At 32.5% G+C, this 23,329-nt stretch overlaps 1 protein-coding gene across 8 annotated transcripts in view; it reads right to left on the bottom strand.

Annotated features, from left to right (window-relative positions):
- The window catches only part of LOC106101573 (formin-like protein 2), an 82,591-nt gene that overhangs the window by 41,555 nt on the left and 17,707 nt on the right, over positions 1-23,329 (bottom strand). The window contains exons 1-2 of one of the 8 annotated variants that reach the window (XM_013280844.1): positions 8,910-9,097; positions 1,551-1,676 (exon numbers count right to left, since the gene is read on the bottom strand). The exons of 1 other annotated variant lie outside the window; for it this stretch is intronic. In XM_013280844.1, coding sequence (XP_013136298.1) covers positions 1,551-1,598 — 48 coding nt within the window. In that variant the 5' untranslated portion in view covers positions 1,599-1,676; positions 8,910-9,097. Of the gene's footprint in view, positions 1-1,550; positions 1,720-8,909; positions 9,098-9,672; positions 9,744-23,329 lie in introns of those variants that run through there. 6 more of the 8 variants (XM_013280842.1, XM_013280843.1, XM_013280845.1 and 3 more) reach the window with 6 other exon arrangements.

Genomic DNA, 23,329 nt, shown 5'->3' with positions numbered 1-23,329 from the left:
TACAGTTATTATACAAAATGCATAATTTCATATGTAAATTTGAATTTATACTTCATCCATAACATCAAAAGATGTAAAACTGTATGTATTCAAAGCTAGTTAAAATTATATCATCAAAACAAAATTATGATAAGATTAAACAAAGAGTAAACGAAATATTTACATGTTGCAACTACTTTATATACCAACCATCCAATAAAAACACCTCACTTCATTTCAAGACAGATTAAAAAAATAAAAAAAGTCTCAACTCTAAAAAACCGGGTCAATGTTAAGTGAATTGTATTGAAATTATCACGAATTAATTACATCAAGTAATTATCTTAATAAATACATTAACTAGACTAGTTAATCTTATTTTGTTTGTAAATTAAAAATATTATGATTACAAAAAATCCACAGGTATAGAGATATTTGACTCCGACAATTGGAAAAAATGTTACCAACTGTTGTTTTCAGAATTCGTTTCTGTTTTGTAAACGCCGATGTACGAAAGCAATTGTTTTTGCCAAACATTTTTTCTGTTAAAAATGTTAATTTTGTAATTTTCATTACTTCGGAAAGTGATAAAATTGGAGGAATTAAGAACAAGTAATTTAAAAAAACCGGTTAGACTACTTACAGATCAATGAACCCGAATTTTGGTTTCTTTTTCCAAAAAAGACTTTCTACTCATTTCTTCTTTTTTAAAATGCCATATATAAAAGAAAAAAATCATTTAAAATTCTTATGAGGTCTCTAGAAACAATATCTAAATTATCAAGTTAGCAACTTAGATAGAAACAGTTATTAACAGTCCAACTGTATGTGTCTGTGTGTATTGTATGAAATCTATCTATACGTATAATAAAATTGGAGTGTCTGTTTATAACATCAAAAAAAATCCAGATTTCGGGAAGATAATGTACTCGCGTTGCTGATAACGAAAATCACATTTAAAAAAAAATTGTCTGTCTGTCTGTCCGCAAGCCTCGTTTGTTCCGGGTAATCTTCGAAACAACTGAGCTGATTTCGACTGGACCTTCACTGAAGGATAGCTGGCATTTTATAGGCTACTTTTTTATCTTAATATTACGTGGACGAAGTCGCGGGCAACAGCTAGTTTTAACGTCACATTATATTTATAACACACTAGACTTTGCTCGCGATTTGTCCGCGTGGAAATAAAAATTATAATAATATAGCTTGTTACTCAGTGATAACGTAGCTATTTATTGGTGAAAGAATTTTTGAAATCGACCCAGTAATTTTTGTGTTATTACAATACATATAAAAATACAAATCTTTCCTCTTTGTAATATAAGTATAGAACGTAACAAAGAAGCGATATTTCATACTTTTTGTTTTATACCACTTTTTATGATATAACGTGACTTAATAAATGTTGCAACCGATAACACGAATACAAAAAGTGAACACATATTTCTTTGACTTTTCAATTTAATGCCAAAAAGTTTCCATTTCTGCGGATTCAGATGGCCGCTTGCTCGTTTGCCACCTTTCATTACATTAAAAAATTATAATCATAATTGAATTAAAAATATACTTACCACATTGATCTTCCCGAGGATATGCGTTATCTGGTCCTTACTGCACATCTTGATTTTCGTATATTTCGTTCTCGCAAATGTCACATTTTATCATATGTCATCATCACTTTTAAATTCAACACAATACTACAAAAACATCGCTATTTTCACTTGAAGTTCTACTATTCAACTAATTGATAAAATTAAAAAAAAAAGCTAGGAAAATATTCTAACATTAATGTACATAATAGAGCGTCGGTGGCTCAGTGGTTTGAACACTTAACTTGTAATCTACAGGTCTTGGGTTCGAATCCCGCCATGTACCAATGTGATTTTAGATTTTTCGAATTTTTATATGTACATAATTTACTCGACGTTCTTACGGTGAAGGAAAACATCGTGATGCCTGCACATATCGGCGAAGAAATTCAAAGATATGTGTGAAGTCAACCAACCCGCACTTGGCCAGCGTAGTTGACTATGGCTTAGTCACCCCGTATTAGGGTAGGCTCCGAGCCCCTCGGTGGGGACGTATAAAGTGCTGGTGATGAATGTACATAATTTCATTACACAGTATAATATATGTCATAAAACTACGCTGAATAATTTCAAACTGGCAATCAACATCTTAACTCATTTAAATCAATACAATTTCACATTTCTGTCGACAGAGAAGAGAAAGGTAAACATGGATGTTTAACAATCATTAGTATGAGATAATGTTATCTAAAATGATCGCAACTTTCCATAAAAACATCTGACTATTAGCAAACGAAACGTTTTGTGATAGAAAACGGTTACAGTGACCTTTTACTAATCGCTTACAAGACACTCTCTTGAAAACAAAAAATAAACAAAAAAAATTATCTCATTTCGAAAGATCACGACAATGTCATTTGGGTCATGACGTTATTCTAATAAGGACATATAAATATTATTACATACTTATAATTCTCTATTGAAAATAAATAAAATTGGTCTATTTGAAAAAACACAAATTATACGTGATATTTTCACAATCTAATCACATTTTCACAACTATAACACAAATGCCCTTTGACCTTGAGACCAAAAATCTTCATAAAATTTTTCCATTTCATTTTATCGTTCACTATCCACATATCCTGCAGAGAATGTATCTCAACATGTTTCAATACAAGATCGACAATATAAACCCAATCAACACTAATGACGTAAAACAAATTGGGCCGCAAAAGAAAGCGCACGTTACGAATACGAGCAATGAATATAGATAGGTATCAAATAATTGAACCGTTCAATTACAAACGATCATTAGACTTACGAAATCCTTGCGGAATGCACGCGTCATACTTCACAATACAAATCATTCACAAATCGAATCAGAGCTTTAATTACATTACATACATTTAATTATATTAGATACGCGATATCATTTGATACATTAATAACTGGATTATTCCCAACCGTCACCCCACTCTATCACAACGTGAGAATAAAAAGTTTCATCTGTCCCACCTTTTAATCCCACTATCACCAAAAAGGCGACAGATGGAACCATTATGAAATAAAATAAGTTCCAACCGATCCTCATCGCAAAAGATAGGATGGATAGAACTCTTTATTCTCATCTGTTCCCACGTGGGGACAGAGCGGTGTGACGGTTAGGAATAATCCATAACTTTTTATTCTATGAGATTGTTGCTACATAGAAAGATAAACTTTTTCGAACAGTTAAGTGAAATCGAAATTTAATATAAGTTCTGTTTTAAAACTTTGCATAATTGTTAGAGAGTGTAGGGACTTATGTTTCACTTTGATGAATATTAATGAAAGGTTATGACCGGGTCAGTTGAAAAGATAACAAAACATTTGCTGTCCTTCTCTCTTTTCTTCAAAAAGACTGAGATAAAAAAAAATGTTTTACACGCTTCGACAATGTTGACGGTTGTAAAAATTCGAACAGAATGTTTTTAAACTTTTTTTATAAAAACTTTTAGAATACTGGCACATATCACAAGGTACAAAAAAATTATTACTATAACACTAATAATTTGAAAAGTTCCAAACTAGGTCGAACTAAGTTATAAAGTCAAGGTCAATTTTGACAAAGAGGTTCTCAATCCATCGCAGAATGCTTTTCAATTATAAATATAACGATATTAAGGCAATCAAGATCCTATTCATATAAAAAAATCCGAAGCTAAATACTAAAAGAATTTTGTACGATAATTCGATCTCACGGTCAACAAAGAATCTATTGTAGATCGCAATTTCAATAGTAAAATGAACTCAAGTGTAATCAATAGCCATTTTATACCAAACATAACAATATGAATATTATGACAAAGTAAATAAAATACTTTGCAATAAACTTTGATATTAAAAATATTAAACAAGTAAGCTAAAAAGCATTAATTTTCGACAATCTTTGGATGAATAAATTATTATAAATTAAAAAAAATAATAAAACAATATTCTTCAACTAGCTTTCGCCTGTGACTCCCTACGCGTGGAATTAAAAAAAAAAGTGAGTAACCTATGTGTTCTTCCAGACGCTATATCTATACTAAATTTCATCGAAATCCGTTCAACCGTTTAGGCTACAAACTCTAACATACATCCATCCATCCATTTAAGCTTTCGCATTTATAACATTAGTAAGAAGTAAGATATAATTTACTTTACCAATATAATTGAATTGCAATAAAAATATCTAAAAGACAAATATTATGGCAGTTCACTTCAAAACCTTGGCCTCTAGCAATTAAAATCATAGACATCCGGACACAAAACAATATTATAAATTACAATAAACATCTTAGATAAAACAATAATAATAAAAAAATATTATGGAACTTCTATGGTTATATGTGGTCTATAGTGGCAACAGCAACATTATCATCAGTGTATTTTTTAGTTGTCATTGTTACTGTCAAGCCAGTACTATCCAAGCCACTGGCGGTAGTTGACGTTATCTACGTAAGTACAGTTCACAACAAAACATCTTATGCTCACATCCTGTTACAGCATACTGTACATAACATTTGTACACGTTACGTACGCACTTGTCTACAATTTGATTGATCTTATAACCATCATTATGTAACATAATGAATTACTAAGCATTCCGATAAGAGATTAAAATGACACATCAAAAATAGATCTACTCGGCAATTTCTTTCTAAATATTAATAACTCTACATAACAATAAAGATTGTCCATATCAAAATTATGCAACACAAAAACTTTGTCAGAAAATAGAAATTATTAAAAGAATAAATTGCAAATTACTTTTTCACACCTTAGAATATACTCACACCTTTGACTAATATATCGCACAACTATCTAGTCTCTTTTTAGTGCAACTAAACAGTTGAATTTGCTGCGAAACAATCGACAATCGCACAAAAGTTGTGCCATAGTAAACTATGAAAAATTTATGTCAAAGATGTGCGCCCGCTCTAAATCTTCATCTCTCTGATAACTTTAAAGCCCGCTATACATGTTCAGTGCGTGTCAAAATATCAACAGTACTGGGCGTCTATAGAGAACTTAATTACACAGGCTTTTTAATTGATAGACAATAAAGTAAATATAAAACTACTACTGTATTATAGGAAATTTCCGAAAGATTTTAATTTCATAGATTTTTCGGCAATGTACAAACAGACGTGCTTTCACTTAATGGAACTATTAATCATACCGCGGCGTTGCTTCCTATCAGTTTCACTTTCTTACATAATTTTTTTCATCCAGTGATCGTTTTTTTGTTATTGATTGGCTCCCACCGACAGGTTCTTGACCTCGATGATTCAGCACAAATGGTTTTTATCACAAACAACAAAGGTGTATTTGCTAACCGTTTATTTATAAAAATTAGAACACCTAGATTAATATTTAAAGTTAACCATGATTGAAAACCACAGATTTCTAATTCCTTAATTATCTAAACACTAGCTGTTCCCGTGCGGCTTCATCCACATGAAGTTATAATAACTTTATTTAATTTTTTACGCTTGTCGAACTTAAATGTCAAAATTCAAATGCATAAATGACAAACTTGCTTCCTCAATATTGGCTGCTTGTAATTTAGAGTCCCTTTCCCACATTAAGGTTTTTTCTAATTTATTTACCCCCTAATTTTAATAGTGTGAAAATGTATAGCCTAAAGCATGTAGTAAGTGTAGGACTTTTTATTGCAGAATGAATTATACAAAAATATGCCGTTATTGCTGACAATTTACGTCACAAAGTAGTGTGTGTTGACGCTTTATAGGGGTAAAATTTCATTTTGCAACTGGGAAATAAGATTTTTATATAAAAAGACATGACTTTTTGTAAAGAATAACACAGGCTGGAATGATGAAATGACAAAAACATTTTACACACATCCTAAATTCAACAGTAACCTAGTATGAAAACAAAACAATAACCTTCCCTTATTTAATTAATTTACTAACATGAATAAGTTAGTACTAATTATATAAGCTACGTTAACAATTCCGAACTCGTTCTATACAGACGTATAAACAAATCTCGTTTAGAGCCGGCCGCGAGCTCTAGGGTCCGCTTTCACTGCGCCCAGACGTGTAATTAAAGCCATTGTTATGACCACCATAGAGCGAAAACGTTTCTAGTTAAATTTTCATTCATCATTTTAAATAACGAAAGTAATTTATGATGTAATTCACATCTTTATTCTAAAAATTCATGTTTTTTTCAAAGATATAAATTTCAAACTATTTTTAATCATACTGGATGTTTGTCAGAGTTTGTAACCTAAATCGCTGAATGAATTTCGATTAAATTTGGTATAGACGTAGAGGATAGTCTGAATGAAAACATAGGCTACTCAATTTTTTGTTTTTTCAGACGGACGGAGTCACGGGCGAAAGCTAGTGTTAACTAATATTTTTTTACAAACATTCCAACTAAACTCTAGACTTGTGTGGCGATAGTCGAAAAGCAAAACTCTAACCCAGGACCGCGCAATCGGATATATTCTTTTCCTAACCTTTTCCTAACAGGAGAAAAACCTAGTAAATAATAATTAAAAAAAAACAGGTTTTAAAAGTGTATGTACTTTACATCGACCAATATCAAACAACAAGAAACATTAAGTTCAGTTATATTCTTAAAACCACTATTGAATTATCATTTAACGATATTGTAATTTCTATTAGAATTGAGTCAAAATTTGCACGAACATTGTGAAAACCGCGAACCGAGTTAGCCGATTTAGGCATTACAAAACGATTTCGACATGTGTACGCAAATTTGCTGCATTTCGTTGCAACAGTTATACTTGATCAATTCCTACGCGATCGTTTCTACAATAACGTAACAACAAATGGAATTTACAACCGTCATTGTAATATTTTTATTAACAGATCCTTATAGCAACATGATACTGAATAAATCTTACTTCTAACTAATATTATAAATGCGAAAGTTTAGATGGATGGATGGATGGATGTTTGTTAGCGTTTGTAGCCTAAACGGCTAAACGGATCTCCATGAAATTTGGCACAGGTTTAGAGCATAGTCTGGAAGAACACATAGGCCACTTTTTATCCCGGGAATAGTTACGGTTCCCGTAGGATTCATTAATTTAGTTTTTTAATGGCACTCGATCATTCTGCAACGGTTCAACATATCTTATTGAAATTTGGCACAGATATAAAACAAAGTCTGGAGTACACATGAGATAAGCTTCATCCCAGAGAAATGTCCGGTTCCCGAGGGATACGTAGCTTTTTATAATTTATATACTTCATATATTTTCTAATATCACGCGGACGAAGTCGCGGGCAACAGCTCGTAGCAATATAAATTATAGCACTATTCCGTAGTCTCCATACTTCAACATGTCATAAGATAATTCCAAAAATAAACTTTTTTACGAAATTTTATACGAAAAGAATTACAAGTTCCTCAAGTTCTCATAAGCGATATCACCCATTTCAACGTAAGGTTTTAAGTTCTAAGTCCAGATAGCAAGTGTTGCCAGTAATTTGTACAAGAGTAACGAATCGTATTCCGATAGCGCAACATTGCGTTTAGGCTCAGGGTTGCCAGTTACTACTCCACTGCAGACCGAATTGATTTTTGCTATAAAATTTACGACAGATCTTACGACAGAAATAGAGATTAACTGATACTGCACTGAGCGAGCGCTAAGGAAGACCCTAAATGTAGATTTCGTATGTGGAATAAATTTTGTTTATTATGTATATCTATCTTTATTAGATCACTGCAGATATTTCGCTATCCAATACATTTATTTAGCTTTTTTATTACATACAAAAGTGCTAAACAATATAATATAGGTTATAATATATAATTTTACGGTTTAATAATAATAATTTCGCTATTGCAAGAGCACTCCATTTTTGTCGTCCTGTAAAAATAAAAGTCTCCTCCAAATACAATACCATTATTTAACATTTCGGTATTTATTTGTGTACTTAAAACATACACATTCCTACAATTCGTCAAGTTTTAACCCATCTGCATTAGTTCATCTAAATAATCAGAGGTAATCTAAACAACAACTAAATAAAATTATAATTCGAACTGCAGCCTGTAAATGGCAAGAATATTTACCACTGGTGTTAAGTATCAAATTGTGTAAATTAACATCTTAAAACATTAGAACAACGACTTTTAACATTAAATTCCCACGGAATTTACTAATGAATCACAAACGTAGACAAACAAAAAAAATATAATACCTATGTACTTAAAAGATAATCACTATAAACTGGTCTTATATGAAGTACATAGCTTACTAAGCTATAAGCTTTAAATCGGCTTAGCAAACGATAATCCAGCTTCAAGTAAGTCTAACTTAAAACGTAAGGATCTATAGACGCTAACAAAGGACACATCTACCTTCACATTGATGGTTAACATTTATGTCGCTGGCAAATAGTAAATGCCGTCCGATTGTAATTTACCTAGGATAATTGAAAAAAAATAACACCGTACTCGTATTTCAATTTCAACAGGATCTAGTGCTAAGTTTCCTTGTGAATAAAAATTAATTGTAATAATGAAAATAATGTTATTTTTTTGCGTATTTATAACGAAAGTATTCTAGTAACGTAGAAAGGTTGACCAAAAAACACGGAGATAAAACTTGATTGATTACTGCGTCATATTGAATTTTTATCATATCAAGGAAGACAATATCTCTGATAGGAATATTCCTAATATTAATATTTTCTAATTCAAAAAAAAATCAAGGAAAAAGACCATATTTACCTATTATTAAATCCAAAATATAAATAAAAATAATATATCCTATATTGCAATCTACCTAGAATAAAAGAATAAATTTAATTCGATTTAATTTAAAAAAATACATTAAAAAAAGTAAAAAACTATCGTATCTACCGTCAAACTTACACATAAAAACTTCATCAATATTCCAAAAAAAATTCAAATAATCACATTAAAACCTCAAGAAAAAATATCGATATATCCACAGAAAAAAACACTGTCAACATAGACACTGCGGAAGAAAGTTTTTTTAAAACGCGCGCGGTACAGCCAAGAGCCGGCGTTGGACTGGCGCGAGGCGAGACTGTGCAGTTTCAATATCCGAACATATCGACCCGTCTCGTCGCATTTACTAAATAGTACTATGCATTTGTGCAGTACTAAAGGCATTTACTTAGGGACCAATTAACTCTGTTTTTAAAAAACTATCGTCGCTATATTACGACAGGATTGATGTGGGCTTTTCAGTGATAGATTTTCAAATAACTTTCATAATAAAATATGACAAAACGGAGATTAAAGACAACATAGAATACAATTATGTTTGAACTGATATTATAAAAAGGAAAGATTTGTATTTTTGTATGTTTAGATTTTCGAAATAACTCAAAAACTTCTGGACCGATTTCAAATATTCTTGCACCATTAAAAAGCTATGTTATCACTGAGTAACATACTCGTAGAATATTTTATTTAACGGAGCGAAGTCGCGAGCATCAGTTTCTTTATTATAAATCTGTAAAACTTCAGTAAAAGAACTTCAACGAAATCTTAATCTAAACAAACTTAACCTAAAATAGTAGGTCAAAGTATCTAAAACGGAAGAAACGTCACGGTATGCCGGAGAAAATTATAGAAAACAAGCTCCATCACTTACCGTTCACGGAATCGAACCTCGTCTATTATAGCGGACGCTACTCGCATGCAAAACGGACGGTTATCGCCCACCTGGAACAAAAAACGATCGGGGTCAAAACACGGACAGACAAAATACAATCACACACACGTCTTTTGTTTACAAAACAATTGAAAACTTTAAAAACACATGTAGTATCATAAAAAAAAACATTTGTGCAAATTCAACCTTACTAATTATCGTTATTTTAATGGATTAGGAACACTGAAAGATGTATATATGTAAATATTTTAGTCTTGTAATTCTCTTCTAACAGTCTTAAAATATAATTAGTAAAAAATCGTTAATATTCTCTTTCTACTAACACAGCAATAATATAGACCAAAACACTATGAATTAAAAAAAAAAATCTACATTAAAACACCACTACTATATAAATATACTAATATTTTAAAATGGAAAGATTTATATTTTTGTATGTACTAAAATAACTAGAAAACTGCTAGGCCGATTTCAAAATTTCTTTCACTGTTAAAAAGCTACGTTATCAGTGAATAACTTAAGCTACATTTTTTAATCACGCAAGCGAAGTTACGAGCAACACCTAGTATAATACTATGTAAATTACACTCAGACGCTGCACTCGTAGTACATACGTTTCAGGCACTGAATTGAACAAGCCATCCCCTCGACTTGATTTATCAAAGGGCGTTGTACAAAGCTTAATGACGTGCGTACGTATGTTTATACTTTGAAAAAAGTTTTCAGCCTTTATTTTATACCTGGATTAAATTCTATATCAAGCTTAATTATACATCTTTTGTTATATGACGTTTAATATAGCAGAAACTTATAAGTATTCATTAAAAAAAATAATATATGTAGAAAAATGTGTCGTAAAACCTAAATAAACTTCAAGAGAGCTAAGCATATTATAAAAGCAAAATTAAATATAAAAAGAAATGTTATCAAAAACGGTCAGGAAGATAAATTCACATCTCTGGAGAAAGGACAAGTCTGAGATTCTTTTTAAAAATACTCAGAAAATCTCATCGAATTCTTCGCATAGATATAATCCTATAGTAAGTAAAGACCCATCTTTTAAATTAAGAATGGATCATAAAACCTCAAGTCTAATATCGTGTGCTATACGTAAAATTTTTAATCAGTATGTATGTTTCAGTGCTGTTAGTGATGACACGGCTGTGATTGCTGTCGAGGCGTGAGAACAGCTATCTTATCTTGATTGAAAGGCTGCCGTCTTCCGCGCGTTGTGTACGTAATAATGCCACACGTCAAAAGTGAACGTTATATCTCAATTATGGGACCTTTGTCTTATTTTTCTCTTTTTGATCAGCGACCACCTAACATCATAGTCACGAAAGCTAATCGAATGACCGCACCATGATTTTCCTGAGTATAATGATAAAATTTGGGGAACTGCAGTTTCTTCACCCAATCATACTAAGCATACTTCATACTAATATTATAAATGCGAAAGTTTAGATGGCCAAATGGTTGTGTGTTGTTGTTGTAACCCAAACGACTGAACGGACTTCGTTGAAATTTTGTATAAATGCGGAGGATAGTCTGGAAGAACACATAGGATTTAGTTTCTTTTAATTCCACACTGACTGAGTTACGAGCGAAAGTTAGTAGTTAATAATCACCAAGGGATGATTCAAACACATTCTGCACTAACAATTTCAATACGTTAAAAATGAAAATACACCAAATTTATTGTACGTTACAGTGATCACAATTAGCTTTTACATACATCCTCATTAGTCTGAGACATCATTTACATTAAAAAAAAAACTCCATCGTGCCCTAATCCGTGCACTGCCGCGTCGTTTGCATACTCTGCATGTCATTTCAGAGTTGGAAGTAAAACGGAACGACACAATGTGGAAATATTTAGATTAAAATCAGGAAGTTCTCAAGACACGTATGTTTTTGATCCTACTTTCTCGGCTACCTTGAGCGCAGGAGTCGCTGGTTATCAATTTTATTCATCACAAAATGACGGAGAGAGTAGAACCTTTTACTTTTCTGCCACTTTATTCGCGAAATTCCATATATCCGTTACGCAAATATTTTGTTAAGCAGTATTAGTTAAGCCCTCATCAATACTGTCCTTATTCTGCGTAGGTTCAACACAACAGATTTCCCTGCTTAAAACTTACAGTCGTCATTTTATTATGATTCATTTCATTCGTTGTGATTCAGTCAAAGATTATATTAAATAATCTAAATGTAATTGGATTTACAATTAAAATCGGCGCATATTTAATAGGCTTCTGTTACCAGACAGTACTCTAAATGGAAATGTCAAAAAGACTTTGTACTAAACATTGTTAATGCAATTACATTTATTACATTAGAAGTCTTAATTACTTTAGAAATACAAAGGTTAGGCACAGCCCTAGGTGTAGAGAGTTCGCCGCCCCTGATTGATTTGTCTGACAACTGGGGCGGAGCAGCGCTCTATACAGGTAGATATTACAAATGTGTGGTACAATTCATTCAATCATAGCGAATTAATTAAATCTATAAAACTATGTATGCTGATGAACGTCACAGCGATAAAATGGTCAAAAGATTGATTGGATTTATTGCTTAAGTAAGCACCTATTGCTTTGAAATCTAGCATCACTATAGGTCTACAATAGTTTTCTCTTACAGATTTTAAATCTAAGATTGTGATAGTGTTTTATTATTTCTGTTCTTGCAACTCTTATCACTTAGGCTGTTGTAAATATGCCAACACCTTATACTTAAGATTGAGTTTCTTAGAAGTAAATTGTTAGTGAGATTCATTTTCTTTCATATTAATATCTAGACCTACATGATCTAGATTTCTGTATTTATTCGAAAATGTACTGAGATTTTCTTCACGAGTATTTCAATGATAATCATAACAATTATTTTTAGGCTCAACTTCTATTCAGTCCTCGATAAATTTATTTTAAGACAATCTAAATTTACTTACAAATCATGTAATACAAGAAGTAATTAATTTTTCACTCAATACTTAAGTCTAACAAACACTTCGCTTAGTAACCATTGCTTACAATCTGCCATACATCGAAATTTCAATGAAATGTGGAATTTAAGAGTGGCGTGATCTTATTATTTAAGACGCTGTTAAATATTTAAGTTTCATTTTAATTTTTGGCCGTTAGTAAACAGTGTAATGTTTCAGTTTTAATTTCCTCACAAAACAACAGCAAGACACTGATGACGGATAGCTCTGACGTAAAGCAAACATAGAACAATAGATTTAAAATGGATTCGCAAACAATGCAACGAAAATATTTACATTTCCGACAACAAACATTGTAGGGAACGATTTGATAGACTATACGATGATTTCATTTTCCTTCGAAAACTATAACATCAAAAGGATTATTTGTAATTCAATTTAATCATATAATACCTATATTTGTTTTCCTCGTTCATATCTGTATACGAGTTTATTTAAAAGGAAAATCATACCGTTTATCGTTAATATCGTTTATCCAATACTAGCTTCCGCTCGCGACTCCGTCCTTGTTGTATTAATAAAAACAAAAGAAAGTAGCCTATGTGTTCTTCCACACTATCCTCTACATCTATGCCAAATTTCATCCAGAGTTGTTCAGCCTTTTAGGCTACAAACCTTAACAAACATCCAATCATCCAAACTTTCACATTTATAATATTAGTAAGAAGTAAGATTAACATTACCATCATTGTCCACTGTCATGACGTCAGTAAGTTTATTATTTCTTTTTACGCAGAGAATCAAAGCGATTCCAATACATAGTGTCAAGTTTGCAGACGTGAAATCTAGCTATTGGTACAAGCCAGTTAATGTCATGCAAGTTGTAACTACCACCAGTATGTAATACATGCAAGTGCAGCTACATGGCTATTACCTTTAGTTAGCAGTAACTACAGCAAAAACGGTGCAATATTTATTCAAAAGGAAACTGGGAACAATCAACAAACAGAGAATAGTTTTTGTTTACTTGCCCTTGCGAGGGTTCCATAAGAAGGGTCGTTGGAGATTGTAACGAGAAACGTCAATTCATGTTCATTTGAATCGTCTGTGATTTCAGTGTTGATAAGTCCATTATTATCTACAAAACATATACACCAGAGGGCTGAGAGCCTACCCTATGTTAGGGTGACTATGCCTTAGTCAACCACGCCGGCTCAGTTCGTACTGACTTTATATACCTTTGAATATCTTCGCCAAAATGTGCAAAGGGTACATGAAGAGATTCAAACCCAGGACCTGTGAATTACAAGTCAAATCTTTAAACCCTTAAGCAACGCACGCTTTACAATAAATGTTTTTCGTAAAATTCTCCATACGCAAGGAAATTCATACAGAAACAAGCACTATTGAATCTCACAACAACATTGCATAAATTTTTTCTTTGTTGGTAAAGTCGATCAAGTCACAACATAACTGACAAAATACATTTATTTTTATCACATATAAATTAAACGTTCCATAGAAAATGTGAATTATAACGTAAACTTTACACTCAGAGTCGTTAAATGGTTACTTCGTGGAAGTTTTGTCCACTTTCAACTGATTAAACTTAGGCAGTAAAATCTGTACTTCGGCTTACTAAATAATTCGGCTAAATACATTAAAGCTTTAAACATTTAGACACAGAAAACCTTCTTTATCAACTATGTATAAGCACAGTACATCAACTCAGTACAGCAATTGTGAGCCACATTAAGGTTCTCGCCTGCAATATTTTCACGCAACACCATAAAGTAGATAGCCGCAAAAGGCATGACCGTGATTTCGACATGCGCCCATCGTTGTTATTGTATTGTTATTAATAACGATATAAACAAACTGGAAGTGACAAAATAAACTTAAGAAAAGGATAGTGAAAAATTCCCGGACATCTTAGTCTGTGAAAATTAAGTCTAATAAATTCCCTAGTCCATGTACAAGGAACAAACATCGGAATACTTCCTATACTTTTTCAGTAAAGAGTTCGATTTTAAAAAATCACCAAAAAATCTGCTGGTATGCTTATCATTTTATTAACTACTTCGTACTCACATAACCTAGGGTAATAATGACACTTGAATGGATATTCCTAGCCACTTCCAGTAGACATGCGTTTCTATAGCAACAGTACACTGCACTAATGTGAGTGCACCATGCCGTGAAACCTATGTGCACGTTAACCCAATTGAGATGTATATGGCATAGACAGCCTTTGTGCCGGCTCTATGGTGGACACACTTATGTCTATGGTTTGATAGGACACGTTTCACCTTCAATCTTTCACGAACAAAACTACCTAATAACTATCTACTTACTAATCTTACTAATATTGTATATGCTAAAAATTGGATGGGTGAATAATTATTGTTAGAGTTTGTAGCCTAAACTACTGAACATATCTCGACTAAAATTGGCATCAAAGTGAAGGACAGTCTGGAAGAACTGTTTGTTTTTTTTTTAATACAAGTACTATACAATAATTGGATATTACAGACTGTTCTGAACGAGTTTCACGAGTTCAAAGTTCAGACTATTTAAAATTTGAACTGTCGTTTGTAGAACTTATTCAAGAGCGAAATATCGACAGAGATTCTAAAAAGACTTCTCACATAAAATTATCCACTTCAAAATCATTTAACTTTCTTTTTCACGTTAATAAAAAGTCGAAGAACGCATAACCGACGTCTACAATAGAAGCGACCTTCTTGATAGACCAGTGTAAATAACCTAAAGATTGGAACGAACAAGTCAATTTTGTTGCTAGTGTAATTGTTACATTATACGACGTCACGAAAACCATTACGTTACAGCCTCTAGGAACACGTCTGCACTTGGACAATGATTCGTTTGAGATTGGTGAAAAAAACGCATATTTCATTGCCTTGAATCAATTTCCTTCTTAAATTGTACACCAAAAGTCGGAAGATACACGACTTAAAAGTTGTGTATACAGAATGATTTTTTAGATAATGATGGTCAGCCAAATTAAAAGTTAAAAGTCTCTTCAAACAATAAAGTAACTTTAAACTAACCTAAAAATCAAATACATGCTTAAAACAGTCAAACACTTTGGTAGCACACAGCAAAAACTAACGACGTTGTCCCAGATACTCATACCTGGACGCAACAAAGCGAAAAGCAATTTGAGACAGCCGGAGCGATGTAGAGCAATTTGCAATGTTTGGCAACAAACCCAGAGGGATTTTCAAAGAGAAACAGTGTATCTCAAAGCATTGTACTAGGAAGATACATTAAATTAATGATAATTCTTGCCAAATGATTAAAGATGTATACTCTAAAACTCGCAAAATCATGTAAAACTAATAATTTAATTAATTACATTACAATAACTTATCATCTCCTACCTTATCCTTCTCTCTTAGGGTCGGCGCACCGGGTTTTAGTTCTTCAAATAAGTCATATCATCTCAGTCATCACTCCCATTTAGATCATATCATCTTTCACGAACTCCGTCCATCTCTTTCTAGGTCTATCTCTGCCGGTGTACGCCTCCATATACAATAACAGATTATTAAGTTTTAAATGTAATTACAAAACAGCAGAAACATAAAAACTCTATCATGCCATAAATACATTTATTACGTAAATGTCAAATATTCTTAAAAGGAAAATAACACGATTAAATAACCATATAATACAATGATCGTGATCGAGTCATCAGCTTTAAATTTTTATACAACAAAATCCACGTTTATTTAAAACATTCTATATTCGGTCGTCAAAAATGTTAAACCCTCTTAGCTATAATTTTACCGAATTCGTATCCAGGAATGGGATGTTAGTAAAATGCTTCCGCATGCTATATTAAGTCCAATATAAATAAAAAATGGGCCGGTTAAATGTGGAGACAGTGGTTGCAGGAGTGCATTTAAAAATAAGGGATCCGTAGATAAAAATGTTAATGGTTTACGATAATAATCAAATCAAAGTTGATCCTTAAAAATTCATACGCTGAGGAATCTCTTTTAGATATACGATTAGATGTTCTTCTAAAATATAATAACCCCAAAGGCCGTCAATGCTTCTGCAGTTCCTCTGGTTTTGTGTATGTCTATAAGCATCAAGGAAGGATAAGGAATACCTAGGACTTCAAAATTTAAATATTTTGATCAGTTAAAATCTGAAACATAGCCTCTAAAAAATGTCTTATAAAATAAATGTGTTAATTTTGGTTATCACATTTGTGTGTAGGGAACCTAAGTAGGAATATCTCAGTCACATTATTTACGTCTGAAGATTAAAGTGAAGGAACGCGACAAATTGGCTTCAAAGGTATTTTAGGAAGACACGAACAAAAAATGTTAGACACAATTTGACGAAAGTTAAGTCTGAACAAATAACTCTAAAAAAGCAAATATTTAAAAAAAGAGCCTAAAGTGAAGATTTTAAAATGAACACGAGATTTTAAAGAAGAGTTGAGTATATGCAAAAAGCTTAAAAATAAAACAACTCAATAAAAATTTACCGACATTTAAATGCGTGTTCGAAAGGAAAAGTGTAAAAGGATATGTAATTCATTGATAACAGTCGTAAAGCCAAATATGGTCGACTTTCGTTTCCCATATGGTCAAATATCTTGTATATGACTATAAAATAAATAGCCGCCAGTGAAACGGCAACAATGTGACTTAAGTGCTTGTGATGGGACGACACGAGTTATGTCATAACCTGCCTTTTCTTGGCATACCATAGCAATGACGTCACGATGACGTAAAGACAAGTTTATTCACCTTTTCCGCTAAAATATCAATATTTTTACCATCAAATTGATTGAAGAATATACAGGGTGTGTAGATGTGAAAACATCTACCAAATAAATGCTACACGTTCACAGAAATACTGATCAATTGTGAAAATTTTGTTTTCTAACAAACTGATCTTATAATTACATATTTATGTAGCTTTATCCTTTCTTGGTAATAAATGCATCAATGCGCGCATCATATCCGCTGTTAGATTAGTTCACAACCGTCGCCGACGACCCTCGTACTAACGGAAGTTCAATCACACGGAAGTAACAAGCCATATCACATTACTGGCATCTTACAATTTACTACATATAGTCTTCTAGAAATACAACAGTATAAATAAATGCGTGATATATTAGGTATAAAAAACGATTTAGTATATTACGCTGACGCCCTCTGTGGGGAACTAGATACCTTGTAATTTCTTCTAAAATGTTCTTAACCTGTTAATAAGTGTAATATTAAAATTAAGTTTTAAGCCTAAAACAAAGTATATAACTGCAAAAGCTTTTAAATATCAATCTTTGTCTTATAATATCAAAGAAGATACTTACAGGAGTATGTTTTTAACGTGGTTTTCAACAAAATGACTCAATTCTTATAAAATTCTTATAAACATTGAATTAACTGTTTCGGTACGTAAGCTAATAATACGCACCCTGCCTTCATCTCCCCAATCACACAGAAAACAGGCGTGAAGTGGAAGCAATTCCGCGTTTCGTCTGATGAGTGTGGTGCCGGAGGCCTAATTTTAGTCCCTTTCCCTTTCCATCCTTTTCTTAAGAGGAAATGCTGGGAAGGAAAAGTGAATTTGACGGTAGAGGAGACGCATAGCAAGGGGAAATGTCCTCCACCGTCAATGAAGGGTAGGCAACGCATCTGCATTTGCGGATGTTTATGGGCAGCGGTCGCTTTCCATTACGGTGGACTTAGGTGGCCGCTTGCTCGTTTGCCACCTTATATTATAAAAAAAAATCTTATCCAGACTTAATCCTCCAAACTCTTTCATTCGTCATTCCAGTCATCACTCCCTTCTTGGTCATATCATCTTTCAGAAAATCCATCCATTTCTTTCTAGATTTACGTGTACCCCTCCACACTCACACACCCTGCAATACTAATAAATTTAACCATTTAACTAAAAAAATCAAGACGTGAATAGTTCGTGCAAATGTTATTTAACTTCAACGGTTATTTCAAGTCAATTTAAATCGAACATTAAACACCATTAAAGCTTACGAGGAAAATACACACAGCCTTCACACTGACAGACAGTATATTTTCCTTTACGATCCACTAATTGACGTTTGAAAGTTGAAACGTTCTGTTTTCTATAGCCTTAGAGAAAATTCTATTAAATTTCAATTGCTAAAGTATCAAGAAGAATCAGCTTTCACATTAATGATCAAATCGTATTAATCCTCTTAAAATCAATTACATTTCAATGTCAATAAATACCTTTATACTCTCTCCGATCAATATTACGACCAATAAAGTTTGATACAAATGTTTTATCTCACACTTAAAATACAATTTGCTGTTAAGTATATTATAACGTAAGTTAAATCCATTTTAAGTATAACATTATCGTCACAATTATGTTCCATTACATTAAATATGGCAATTTATTTAAAGTATTCAAAGAAAAGTATTCTTTTTAAAGAACACGAATGATTTTAATCACCGAATTTACATTAACCCTGTTTTTTTTTTTTAACGAGGTATCAAACATTTTCTCAAAGGCCGGCAACAAATCTGTAGTTCCTCTGGTGTTACGGATGTCCATGGACGTCGTTGACCAGCTCGGTGATCTCGCTGCTCGCTTTCCCCCTGTTATTATAAAAAAAAACGAGCAAGCGACCACCTGAATCCGGTCAAATGGCAAAGCAACCACTACCCGTAGACATCCGCAATTGCAGATGCGTTGGGTATCCTTAATTGACGGAGGAGACGCAAATAAAAAGGATCCCCTTCCTATCCTTCTCCATAGTTAAATCCAATTTCACTCCAGCCTTTCCTTTTAGAAATATGATGGACAGGGAAAGGGACTAAACAGTAACACCAAATCAGATATATTCGTTAGATTAAAATACAGTACATTTGATATTGCTTAGCAACGAAACTTTACCAGTATGTTTCTACTTGAGCAATACTTTGCTACAAAACGACACTATTAAGGTTAACTGACATTAAGTTAATGCAACAAATAATTTCGATCCAAACGTATAAACCAGCATGTGGATTTTTATGAGGAATTCCATGTTGCAATCTTATAACTATAAAACTTCCGATAAATGTAAACATTAACTTATGCTGGATATCTGAAGTTTTCCTAGTAAATCATTACTATAGGATTCCGTTGAAACTGACCTAAGTTTAAGTACCTACAACTCAAGTTACGTAGTTCGGAAACGCATTTCAAAAATTATTAGAACCAAAAACACTAACGAATGGATAAACGTAACTGGAAAACTGACCATTAGGTACTTAATTGTTGTGTTAACTTTAAGTTAGCTCCACTTAATTTAACACGATTACTACACGAACCTAATTACATTACTATTTTTATTGATAGTGTTAGAAACATACACAGCACCTAAATGAGAATTCCAAAATTATTTCTTAAATAGTTAAAACAACGTAATAAATATCCTTTGCTTCTGCAACCGACTGTTACATACATCCTCACTTTAGTCGTATAACATGACACTTCACTTAGCTCGTACCACTCACTTCCGAGTGAATATTTTACTCCCAATGAAAGGGAACGTCGAGGGAAAGCGAGGGAACTCTACGAGTCTAACAAAGGGATAAGGCGTTATGCCAGTTTCACACGAGGGTAGAACAGTGAGGTAAAACACGGTGCAGTGCTGCCTAACAAGTATTTCTGTTAAAAAAGTATTGTTTGAAGTAAGTATATGTCCAAACAATAGCCGTATTCCACTATGCTACTGTTCTGTCTCTCTTCTGCCCTCGTGTACACGCGATGCTTTGTCGCCCGCAGCATTGCAGGATGCAAGCCTTTCTCTCATGTTTACACGGATTGTCGCTTTCTTTCGTTGTAAAAACCTGGAGGTCACAAAACATGTACAACAAGAGGTAGAAAAGTTATTTTAAAATTCTCTACAAAATGTACTTCCGAGTGTTACTTCGGATTAAATTAGAAAGGAAGCAGATATTCTAAAAATTACATTTAATTCATAACTTGGTTTATTTCATTTGAAATCAATTTTTAATAATGTGATTCAGCCAGAGTTGTTAATTAGCCACTAAAGAAGAATGTAAGGGTTTACATTATTTAAAAAAATGCTATATATACACTAGATTGAACAATTGATCGATTAACTAGTGCAACGATTCAAATAAAGCAGTGCATTTAATTGCATAATTCGTACCGACTCATGTTTATTTATGTCACGCGAACTAAGTCACGAGATATAAAAAACTGCCTTTCCAAATCATTCAATAGGGATATAATCGTATTACATGTACTTCCGTACATCGTAATTATTATACATCCAATGTTTGGCGTTAATTGTACACGCACTTTCCAATTCAATAGAAATGGTACAAAAATGTTAACTTCCGAGCAACGCCTCGCAAAGAAATGAAGCGAAATTAATTACTTAAACCAATATGAAAGAAACAATACTACGTATGCGCTAAAAGTAACAATGCCCAACCAATAGTCCTCTATTCTAGCATTTTTTATATTTTTATTTTTATCTAAACTAATATAATAAAGCGTAAATAAACACTACTTTGTGGCGTAGGATGTCAGCAACCGCAGCATATTTTCGAAAAAATCATTCTTCAATAAAAAACCTTACACTTGCGACACGCTTTAGGTTATATATTTTCATGCTATTAAAATTAGGTGATTAATAAATTGGAAAAAACCTTAATGCGGGAGAGGGACAATAAACTACAAGCTGCCAACTATAAGGGAGCAATGTTATTATTTGTGCTTTTGAATATTGGCATTTGCAATTGAAATTTGACATATGAAATCAATTAAATAAAGTTTTTACAATTGCTTGCGGATAAAGCCGCAAGGGAACAGCTCGTAACTTTATATAAGTAATTCACCAACCAACAAAACTTCTTTTTAAAACTCAGGTATAATTTATGTAATGTATCAAGGCACATTCAAACATGATTGCAGGAATGCAGGTCCCGTGGGCCGTTCATTGCTCAATCAACCGACTAACTCCAATCACGAATTATAAATATTTTGACAATGCTGTCTAAAAACATGCAACCATATAATCAGAAATGATTAGCATGACAATGTATGTAACATTAATTACCGAGACTACGATATTTAGCTCCAAATTCCTCCAAGAAACTCATATAATCTCACTGTAAATTATTTGTTAACTTAAAGAGATCCTTAGTGTTGTTTTAATATGTGTAATCTACACTAAGGGGTTGCTACGTAACACAGCACATAACAATTTATTTCATGTACTCTTTAAGTGTACTTACTATACTTTACGTAAGCTACTTAACAGACCTCAAAAATATATAAATCAATGTCAATCTAATTCGCAGACTATATTAATATTGAAAAATAATATATCTATAAATCTTATTTAATAACTAAAATCTCAAATATTAACACACCGTGAAGGTGATATTCGACATCTCCAAACATTCCAAATTATGAGAGCCTATCACTAATGTTTGCATGACAGTTGCGAGAATCTATTCGTAACGTCATCGATAAAATTTGTATGAGATTTGCTCGTGTATTTTAGATTCGGTATGGGCGATGTAAAAATCTAATATATTTTTTGATCTTACGAAAAACTTCTCATGAATATTGATGATACACCATCTGACCTCAAACACAAACATTGTTTTTTGACAACTATTACGAAGATTTTCCACTCTCGATTCGATTCGACAATTAAATCATCATACAATCGACACGTTAAACAACTAGCTTGCCTTGTAAATCTCCGCATTCAATACATTTATTTCATAATATACTCCTTCCTAGCTTTTGTTCGCGACTTCGTCCACACAGAATTAAAAAAAAAATCTAATAATAAACCACACGTTGTTAGCTTCCGAACAGTAAAATAATTTTTGAAAACGTTTCATTACTTTTGAAGTCTATTCAATAAATAATAAAATAATTAATATTAGTATAGATAATACGCGATTAATATAATATTAATACCTTACTGTTCATACTCATCCATCCTACTTTAATTATGAATTATTTAATAGTGCCAACATAACATTAATAAAAATACTTCACTTCGGTAGCTATTCTGACACCGCCTATATTATTTGCAAAATGACCCTATAGTCCTAGATACAGTATTTTGTTACCAAACCAGACTACAAACATTCTAAAAAGTATTCGCAATTAATGCACAAAATCATTACAACAAATAATGCGGTTAATTTTGGACACCACAATAACCGCAACAAACAGGATACGGCTACAGGAAACTCCGGTAAACGCAATTATAATCAAAATTTAATTCCAGTCTTTATACTGTTAAGAAGAAAATTAGCACCATGCTGTAGAATTGAAGCAACACTAGATTTTCGGCATAAATGTGACGTTCCTAGCTGACAACTGTCAATGTCATTAGAAAGATTGGAATATTCGCGCGTATTCCTGACGAGATCTTTAGTGGAGTGTTTAAATTAATATCGCTAGTTACAATTATATTAATTATACAAATGTTTCTGCGACGATAAGTCCCTTTACACGCCCGTATTAAAAATTTTGTTACTGCTATTAGTTTAAAAAAGATACTTAGTTTTTTGTTAACGTTTTGTGAAATCGTTAAAGTCAATACGTCAAAAAACTTTACATTTAAGTATTTGATGTGAGCAAGAAAGGGGCGTGCGACAGACGAGA

The sequence above is a fragment of the Papilio polytes genome, unplaced genomic scaffold, assembly GCF_000836215.1.
Source record: "Papilio polytes unplaced genomic scaffold, Ppol_1.0 DF823980.1, whole genome shotgun sequence".
Classification (NCBI taxonomy): domain Eukaryota; kingdom Metazoa; phylum Arthropoda; class Insecta; order Lepidoptera; family Papilionidae; genus Papilio; species Papilio polytes.
The sequence above is the reverse complement of the archived record's forward strand: the minus strand, read 5'-3'. Positions and strand labels throughout refer to the sequence as shown.